General features: G+C 37.3%; 2 protein-coding genes across 2 annotated transcripts; both read left to right on the top strand.

Annotated features, from left to right (window-relative positions):
• Positions 1-576: 576 nt before the first annotated feature.
• LOC103999312 (mitochondrial dicarboxylate/tricarboxylate transporter DTC) lies at positions 577-6,375 on the top strand. The gene is made up of 6 exons (XM_009421037.3): positions 577-826; positions 1,103-1,186; positions 4,129-4,190; positions 4,730-5,091; positions 5,672-5,886; positions 6,026-6,375. Exons 1-6 carry the CDS (start codon positions 707-709, stop codon positions 6,080-6,082), a joined length of 900 nt encoding a protein of 299 aa, XP_009419312.1. The 5' UTR covers positions 577-706; the 3' UTR covers positions 6,083-6,375.
• An 858-nt stretch (positions 6,376-7,233) lies between these two features.
• Positions 7,234-8,150, top strand: LOC135594429 (uncharacterized). The gene has a single exon (XM_065084814.1). It carries the CDS (start codon positions 7,320-7,322, stop codon positions 7,995-7,997), a length of 678 nt encoding a protein of 225 aa, XP_064940886.1. The 5' UTR covers positions 7,234-7,319; the 3' UTR covers positions 7,998-8,150.
• Positions 8,151-9,840: the final 1,690 nt, after the last annotated feature.

Genomic DNA, 9,840 nt, shown 5'->3' with positions numbered 1-9,840 from the left:
ACAGAGTGGTGTGGCACCAGAGGGGGAAGAGGAGGCAGGTGAAGCATCTACATTGCACTGCTCTATCTCGTCCTCATTCTCATTGACCACCATATCATTGGAAGAGGAAGAAGAGATAGAGCGGAGCGATATTGATGCAAATACCTCACATCCTTCATCTTTCTCCTCTAGCATCATCATAAATGCATATGTTCAGATCGATATAAGTAAGATTGATCATCACATCATTTTCGTTGGCCAGCACTACAACAATCACTCATGGTATCATCATTTATCACCATCGTTAAGATTATTTTTTTATTTATTATTTTCATATTATTCATACATTTTTTATCGATAAAATTGATGATGTTAAGATAAATAAAATTAAATATTTTATTTTTATAATTATTAAAATTTTCATATAAATTTTTTAAATATAAAATCCGACGTAATCATATGAAGTAATACTTAATTAGCCCAACTTCAAAGGCACAAACAACCTAGCATTAAAATTCTTCCTGCTTCGCTGGCGTGAAGCACGAGTCGACGTGTTCAACCTCTCTCTTACTGTATATAAATCACACCTACCCCCACCCCTCTCCCCCCACTCTCCTCTCTCTTTCCGTCGCTCCCTCCCTCCTCTACCTCGTGTCCAAATTTGGGTTTTGGATCTCCCCTTCCCTCTCTGTTTCGTCGTTCTTACCCTCCTTACGATCGGCGTGGGATGGCAGAGGGGAAGCCGAAGGGCCAGTCTGGAGTGTGGGGCACCGTCAAGCCCTTCGTCAATGGCGGCGCCTCCGGGATGCTCGCCACCTGCGTCATCCAGCCGATCGACATGGTCAAGGTAAAGATCTGGTTACCCTTCTCCTTCCTTTCGTCTAAAGCCCCCTGTTGTCATGGTGAAAGTATGTGCTTTTTGCTTTCCGAGATCTGGGTGCTAACCTTGCTTTTGTTGGTCCAAGAAAAAAGGGGCGTTCTGTTGTTTTCTATTTTTTTATGTTGGAATGTGATGTCTTGTGGAGTTTGTCTGTTGATCTGTTAATAGATCTGAGGTCTATGCAAGGTTAATTATCTTTCGGTGGTGACGGTTTCTCATGCTTCTGTGTGTGTTTGATTTCAGGTGAGGATCCAACTGGGCCAGGGATCAGCAGTACAGATTACGAAGAATATGCTCGCAAATGAGGGTTTCGGCTCGTTTTACAAGGTTTGCATCATCTTCCGCTCTTTCCTAATATTTACTCGGGCGGTACACGGTCGCTGGTTGCTTAATTTTGCATAGATCTTACGAACATGCTAGTGTGGATATTGGATCAAGCCAGGTCAATGCAACATCTAGAATCTTCTTCCAATTTTTTTTTTCCTGAAAGAGTTGAAATAAATTGTCTGGCATTTTTTAGTGTGGCTCGATGATTTTTTAAACAAATTACTTTTACTGCTTTCTTCCTGTGTTTCTCATTCTTCTGAGTTATTTTTGCTCTAAGCCACTGAACATTTATGACTGACTTGAAGAAGAACATAAAATCTTTACAACTGTAGGTTCGACAAGGCATAACCTAGTTTTATTTTACCCATCACTTGGGAGAAAGTCTTAAAGAATATAACAACAACAACATAGCCGTAAGTCCCACTATTTGGGTCGGCTACATGAAGCTTTGGCCATTATTGTGATATGTAAAAAGTCATATGTTTAGTTAAGTTTATAGTACTTAAATATTTATTTATAATCTTTATTAAAGTCTTTTTAGGTCTTCCTCCATCTCTCTTTGTATCACTAACATTAATCATTTCACCTCTTTTAATTATCGCATCCGAAGGTCTTCTAAGCATATGCTTATACTATCTTAGACAATTTTCTCTCATCTAATTCTCTATTGAAACGCTACTTAGTTGTTCACGAATAGGAGTATTTCTTTTCCTATCTTTCATAGTAATTTTATACATCCATCTCAACATTTTTAGCTCGAAAACATAAATTTTTTGTATATATTGTTTCTTAATTGTCCAACACTGAGATCCATAAAACATTGTTGGTTTCACAACTATCTTATAAAGCTTTTCTTTTAATTTTAGAGGTATTCGATGATCACACAAGACTCATAACGCCTCTCGCCATTTTAAAGAATAGAAAATATGCTAAAATTATTACTCAAGGTAAAAATGTACCATTCCATTGCTTGGGATATTTCTAGATTATTAAAAATTGATTTTATCAAAATTTCTTTGTGAAGGAATGACTTCGTTTAGAGTCTAGAAGATACATCCACCATTTTTGACAATGGAACTTGAGTCTTACGGAAAGGTTGATGGTCATTAACAGAAGGAAATAAGTACAACGAGAGTAAAAAACTGTTAGACGAAGTAGTAAATCATAGATTTAAGTAAATTAATCTGCCTTTGCATGGTGAATCAAGTGGGGAACATGTATGCAATTTATTATGCTTTTTTCCCAAGGTCTGTCATACCGAAGTGTACCGCCCGTACCAGGTGGTATGTACCGGTACGCGAACCGCTGGTACTGCTACAGTGCTACAGTATTATACTGTAGTACTGTGGCAGTGCTACAGTATAAAAATAAAATTGTTCGGTACACTAGGGTGTACCGCTCGGTACGCCCTGATGTACAGTCAGTACACCGGTACCGTACCGTACCAAGCCCGGGTCGAAACGCCGGTATGGTACGGTACGGCGAACCTTGCTTTTTCCTACAAAACCTGATTCAAAATGCTAAAGGTTATTTTTGACAATGTTGTACACGCTTTGGTAAGAACATGTGCAAAAGCAAAAAGTTCATAGAGAGAGAGGGTGTGTATCTAGAATACATCAGCTAGTGCTATTTATGCTCAGCTATTTTGAAAACATAGCTTCATAGCTTTAGGCTGTAGATAGGTTGTCCTGCGGTTTTGTAGATAGTGGAGACCACAGATCAGTTCATGTCAACTAAGCTACCTCATAGGAAAACAAAGAAAGATATTTTAACAATAGAAAAAAAGAGAATAAAAATTTAGTAAGAAGGAGAAAAGGATAAATGATTTTAGAAGAAAAGAAAATTCTTTTGTTGACTTCTTTAGGAAATTTGAGTTAAATTACCCTTTGAGTTAATTTTTTGTCATCTTGTAGCATTCTCTTTATTTCACCTTCGTTTTACTTTCAATTCTTGTTAGATATTAGTCACGAATGATTATCTGAATAGTAATTTGTAACTCTTAATTTCAACCCTTAGAATGTCAGTTTGAAATACAAAGAATCTTACTCTTATCTAATTATCAAATGAAGTAATGCAAAAATACATATTTACTTATAGTACCTTTCTCTAAATAAGGTTTTTTGACATGTATATTATTATGTTTGTAGTGTATTGTGAAGTGATTTTTAATTCTTATGTTTTACGCCACTGGTATCCAGTCTCTCTTCATGTATTCTTTCAATTTCTTAATTTCCTTTCTTTGATTTTGGATTAAAAAATGTTTAGAGAACTTTGTGCAAACATTTGTTGATTTTTTTAAGTGTATGTACTAGGTTTTTATCCTTAGGATTAATCTTGTTTACTTTGTTAGGGTTTTTTTTTTTTTTTTTCAGTGGTTGAGACTTGGTACATATTAGCAAGGTATGTAATTTCGAATAATACCGTCCGGTATGTGCGGTACGTACCGGTCCATCAACTGACCGGTACACGGACTACTCGTCACCAGACGGAATGGAATATATATGTATATATATATATATATATATATATATATATATATATATATATATATATATATATATATATATATATATATATATATATATACTGAACGGTATACCACTCGGTATACAGTATCGTACCGTACCGAGCGAACGTCGAAACTCCGGTACGGTACGATATTTCAATCCTTGCATATTAGTACTTTATTCGACTTGGGCACACCTTTGTCTAAGATGAATAGAGTTGGTTAAAAATGGCAGGCTTATAAAATTCATTAGAATCATCTATCCTTAGCGATCACAGTTGGTCCACATCACTATGCAACTGTCTTAATAGGGTTTCCAGCAGAAGCTTAGTATGTTTTTCATAACTTTATTTGATTCTTCTGAAGTCTTCTTTCGTTCTTTTGTTGTTTTCAGTTGTGATATCTGCTCTTCTTCTGATTTGTTGCTTTGTCACAGGGTCTATCAGCTGGCTTACTGAGGCAAGCTACTTATACAACTGCACGACTTGGTTCCTTTAGGTATGTCTACCTCTTTATTTCAGAAAATATTTGAACACCATCTTAAAAACTGTAGAGGAATGTTACCTGAGAACATTCAATTCTTGTCTTGGTCTGGCAAATCAGATAACCTCAGCCTGTTATGTAACTAGATGAGTCATGTGTTTGATTAAAAGCAAAGGTTTAGACGGTTGGATTTCACATGCAAATCAAATATGCAGATTTATAGTCAAATAACTCTAATACCGTAGGTTGTTGGATCAAACACATGCAAATCAAATATGTTGGATTAAAAGCATAGAGTCATGTGTTTGATCAAGTTTATGTAACACAACTAAGGTTTAGATTGTGAATTTGCCCAAAGGTAGATAGATCCTTGCTTGTATTCTAAAAGATTTTTTGACAATCAGTTAGTATTGTCGCACATTTTATTTGACCGATTAACAAAAAATAAAAAACTTCAATTGATAATGTTGCTACTCTACTTTTTGTTCATTTATTAGAATGCTATCTTGATGATTTCTCAGTTCAGTTAACCAGCGACCTTTTGTTTTGTCCAGGGTGTTGACCAACAAAGCTGTTGAGGCTAATGACGGGAAGCCCCTACCTTTACTTCAGAAAGCTGCTATTGGTCTGACAGCTGGAGCAATTGGAGCATGTGTTGGCAGTCCAGCTGATCTGGCACTCATTCGGATGCAAGCTGATGCAACTTTACCTGTAGCTCAGCGGCGAAACTACAAAAATGCTTTTCATGCACTTTATCGCATTGTTGCAGATGAGGGGGTTCTGGCACTATGGAAAGGTGCAGGTCCTACTGTGGTGAGGGCAATGTCACTTAACATGGGCATGCTTGCATCATATGATCAGAGTGTTGAGCTTTTCAGGGATTCACTCGGTTTTGGCGAAGTTAGCACTGTACTTGGTAAGACACTAGTAACCGGTAATACTTAATTGATTTTTATATGGTAATTACATGTGTGATAATACCTCCTGGTATTAGATTCTTTGGGCTAGTACTGAATGGTTGATTATGGTTTGTTTAATTTGACATCCTGGCTGTCCTTTGGGCACAAGTGTAGCTTCCTAGATAAAGCTTGACACATGCGCCTGGAAAATGATTTGGTACTTATTTATCAAATGAAAGCACAAGAAGCCTATTGTCATCTGGTCAGCCTTTTGGATCATCCTTACTAGGAATTATCTGGTGTCATACCAGTCCAGATGCCAACTGGTAAAGACACCAGACTACGATTTGAATCATACAGCTGTTGTTAGCTTATATACAAAAGAAATAATAGTGTTTGTTTGTCTTAGTCTATCGAATGAATGTGCGTCTGAGATGATTATAGGGATAAAACTTCACTTGTTTGTTCCTAATAGGTGTAAATGCCATTTTGTTATATTCTTTTAATTTGAGACACGTTGTAATATGAACATGTAGTCTCTTTGTAGGGTTGTAATCTAGTGATTTTTTCTTGAATTTCTTATCATCTTGTTTGCAGGGGCAAGTGCTGTTTCAGGGTTGTGTGCATCTGCGTGCAGTTTACCATTTGACTATGTAAAAACACAAATACAAAAGATGCAGCCAGATGCTAATGGGAAGTATCCTTACACTGGATCTTTGGACTGTGCCATGAAGACCTTGAAGAACGGCGGTCCTTTCAAATTTTACACTGGGTTTCCCATCTACTGTGTGAGGATTGCCCCACATGTCATGGTAAAGTACCAATTCATCTTTCAAAGAAATTATATATATCATATTGATAGGACTTCATCCAGCAAAATTAATTGCATGTTCTCCAAAATCTGGAGCCTCATTCTTTTGTCTAATTGGTTCTCCATGGAATATTTTGCAGATGACATGGATATTCTTGAATCAAATTCAGAAAATTCAAAAGTCTGTGGGATTGTAGAGTCCCAATATTACCAGATACCGGCATCAGTTTATTTGAAACAGCTTATAATAAGGTTCCGGCTTTTGACTTGCAGCCGACTAGTCTTTATATGATGACAGCATTGTATTCATCCATTCATATTTAGAAAGATGTTATAGCCTGCTTTGCTGTATTTTGAGATACACTACTATTCAAATTTTTGGAGAGAAGGTGCAGTCGAGTCATTGGTGGCATAGGCATTCTTGCCTAGAAAGGTTTTGTTTTCTAAACAATCTGAAATAATGGCCATTTTTTTCCCGAGATCGTTATAATTCTATTGTGCAGTATGCTTAGTATCTATCTTCTACATGTCATGCTGCCATTGGTTCAGAACCTTCCATGCTGTATCTCTGTTGTTAATAAGGTCGAAACTTTCTAAAAGTTATGAACATGCTGGATAAGATAGTTTCAGAGCTTTTAATCTGTCCCATGATTTGATGACTCGACAGAACTCGAAAATGAGTTCATTTTTATTTCTGGTGTCATATGATCTTGCTAAAGCTTTTCCATCTTAACAACAGGCTGGATCTGTGTATCCACTTTTCAGAGCAGCAACATATATATATATATATATATATATAGAGAGAGAGAGAGAGAGAGAGAGAGAGAGAGAGAGAGCAATGATATTATCTGCAAACTTCACATGGTAGATGTGAAATCAGCATCTGCAATAATACCCCCTGCAAGACTTGCTGTGAATCCCATTAAAAGCTGAAGACCAGTAAAGCACTGGGATCAATTTAAGCCACTCATGTTTTGTTCATGGACAGAGATCTTGTGGTGTACAAGTCAGCAATTATGACGGGGTCCACCTCACTGCCACGTGGCTGGAATAATTGCCCTTTGTCATACCTGCCAACCTAAACTCACCATGAAGTCCTCAAACCCTTATAACTTGCACTAATCACTCCCCTAACAGTGCTCTCGATTTGCTAAAACAACCTCCTACAATCTTAATCTTGTTTCTTACAACTACATCAGCTGCCATTAAAGCCCTCAGTCTTACATTTCCCATTCCTTGAGAACTTTATAGGAAATTTCTGCACCAATTATTACAGAAAAACAAAATCCTTATTTCTATTTCTTATCATCCTTTCTTCATGCCTTACTTTCTAGCCATAAATACCCTCCCCCTCCTTTCCTTCTCTCTCGTAAACTAAAGATCTCTCTCTCTAAAATCTCACTCTCTGGAGATAACTACAGACCTGTACCTGAGATGGTTCAACTGGAGTCCTCACGCTCAGCCAAGAGGCTGTGGCGCATAGTGAGGGTGGTGCTCTACATGATCCGGAAGAGCTTCTTCATGCATAAGCTCATGATGGATCTACACCTCCTTCTCAAGCGCGGCAAGATCGCCAGCAAAGCCATCGTTAACCTCGTGACCTTCCACCATCAGCACCACCACTCTGGCGCGACAGTCACGTACTCGGGGTTCTCGTGCCGGTCCATGGACCCTGACCGCTCCTTCTACAGCCCCAAGGAGGTGCAGTTCAGCTGCAGCAGCACCCCTTCCTTCCCTTCCCTCCATGCCATCAAGCGAAGGAGCCGCCACCGCCGCTACGACTACGACTACGATGCGGCGGCGATGGCCAAGGCATTCGAGATACTCGAGTACTCCGAGCCGTGGGATGCTGAGCCGGTCATGGCGTCGCCATCACCAGCCCCGATGGTATGGGACTTGGGAAGTAGCCCGGCGGGGGTGCGACAATTAAGGATTACCGACTCACCATTCCCACTGAAGGAGGAGGAAGAGGAGGAAGCAGGCGGGCGTATCGACCAGGAGGCGGAGCAGTTCATCAAGCGGTTCTACGAGCAGCTTCGTCTTCAGCAGATGTTTCCGGGGACGCCAGAATACGGTCACCGCCGCCATGAATCGTTGATGGGACGAGCCTGACATGTTCTTCTTGATATGATATCTAAGATCAGAATGCAGCATTCCATTTGATCAGTGATTGATTACTTAGTAGCTATTATTATAGCATAAAAAGTGTATTCTGTATTCTGTATTTTACTATATTGTCTATAGTGTTACTTCCTATCTCTTTAACCACAGTATGTCCTGATCATGTTCAATTCCTCATCCAAAATACTAATTCATTTTTGTCAAGCAAATGCTGTTGGAAAATAAATCAAGTATAATAATTTTAACACACTGTTTTATATGAAAATTAGGCTTTTGCTCGAGTGAAAGGGAGACCTCAAGTGGGAACAAGATGCTGCATGCCAAGGACAAGTTTCAATTGTTTATATTTGGAGATTCACTTTGCATTATATGTTGATGCAGGATATTAACTACATCTTTCTCATTTGATAGTGATGATATCGTTGATGCCCGGATTAATCCGAATCAATTGATAGTGTGGATTCAAATGCTTATCACATGGTTCCAAACATGATTTTCTTGACGAATCGATAAAGATAAAATAATTTTAGTAAATAATAACTAACTTTGATTATTATGTTTAAGATAATTTTTTCTAACGAGTTAACCAAGAAAATATTTTATGGTATAAGTGAAATGTTTCGAAATATTTTTCGGATTACTAGTTTAGTTTGATATATGTGTGGCCTAAATGTTGACTACGTCTTACTAAAAATTTTCTATATGAATCATGTCTTTTGGTATTCAAATAATCTTTGATATTATATTTTTCATGTCATAATTTATTTATGATACTCCCTTATATTCATAAATTATATACCTTATCACATTTGATTTAAATTTATCTTTATCATAATATGAAAATTGATTTAAATAAAAAATAATTATAAAATTATATTCTTCCCTTCTTTTTGACAACGACAAAAGGGGAGATAAAATTTGCTAGCTTGCACAATTCAAGAAGCAAATCACGCTAGCTTGCACATCGCAAAAGAGGCAAAACTTGATAGTTTGCTCATCTCAAAAGATGCAAAAAATTTGCCAACCTTCAAAAAATTTGCTAGCTTGCGTATTCTAAACTTGCTATTTATTATCTCACATTCTTTTCTTTTTTTTACTGATAATTATATCGTCACATATCAAGTTGTTATTAGAGATACATTTTTTTTTTTCTTTCATCAACATTAAAAAAAATTTAAAATTAAAAAAAATCATCATCCTCACCAACTCCTTTACTTTTGCCTCTTACTCTCGATCAAGATCAGAGTGAAATATCTGCCTCTTGAGCGTGAACATATTATAGTACTTGCGAGTCTTTCTAGAACAGCAATACAGGCAGCACATATACAGGCTCACCTAAAGATCTGTCTGGAAATTAATCTCATGTATTGCATGATAAGAAAAGCTTCATAGTCAGGGTATCATAGAATTTAAATCTGGCTAAATACTAGTCATGAAGACCTCAAAGCTCGATTGCGACTTTGCATTCAGTCATTTCCATATTCTGGTTGAGTGACATGATTGCTGTCCATACTAACTGATGCACTTGCAGCATTTTAGATAAAGAAAAATGTTTATTTGATTTAGGAGTCAATTCTTTAGGTCACCATAGATTTACTCTTGTGGCCCACTGACAGTCTTCCATAAGTGTGTGAACCCTACTTGTCATTCTAAAACTTAAAACACTCGAGGTCTTACTTAACATACCTGTTCTCACTATAAGATGATAGAGATTGACAAAGAAGAACCAAACACAAAGAAACAAGCAATAACTCATTAGGCATCAACAAAGAAGAAGCTTTAGATATGCAGTGTTTTTTAATTCCTGCACTAAAACCTCTTGTCCCACTCATAA

Source organism: Musa acuminata, chromosome BXJ1-9 (genome assembly GCF_036884655.1).
Source record: "Musa acuminata AAA Group cultivar baxijiao chromosome BXJ1-9, Cavendish_Baxijiao_AAA, whole genome shotgun sequence".
NCBI classification, from domain to species: Eukaryota; Viridiplantae; Streptophyta; class Magnoliopsida; order Zingiberales; family Musaceae; genus Musa; species Musa acuminata.
Note: the sequence above shows the minus strand (reverse complement) of the source record. Positions and strands in the feature narration are given on the sequence as shown.

Bases quoted from the DNA above. Each gene is read 5' to 3' on its own strand.
- LOC135594429 (XM_065084814.1), top strand. From the start codon at position 7,320: ATGGTTCAACTGGAGTCCTCACGCTCAGCCAAGAGGCTGTGGCGCATA.
- LOC103999312 (XM_009421037.3), top strand. From the start codon at position 707: ATGGCAGAGGGGAAGCCGAAGGGCCAGTCTGGAGTGTGGGGCACCGTC. The intron at 1,187-4,128 runs GTTTGCATCATC...GCTTTGTCACAG, and splicing joins GTTTCGGCTCGTTTTACAAG to GGTCTATCAGCTGGCTTACT. The intron at 5,092-5,671 runs GTAAGACACTAG...TCTTGTTTGCAG, and splicing joins CGAAGTTAGCACTGTACTTG to GGGCAAGTGCTGTTTCAGGG.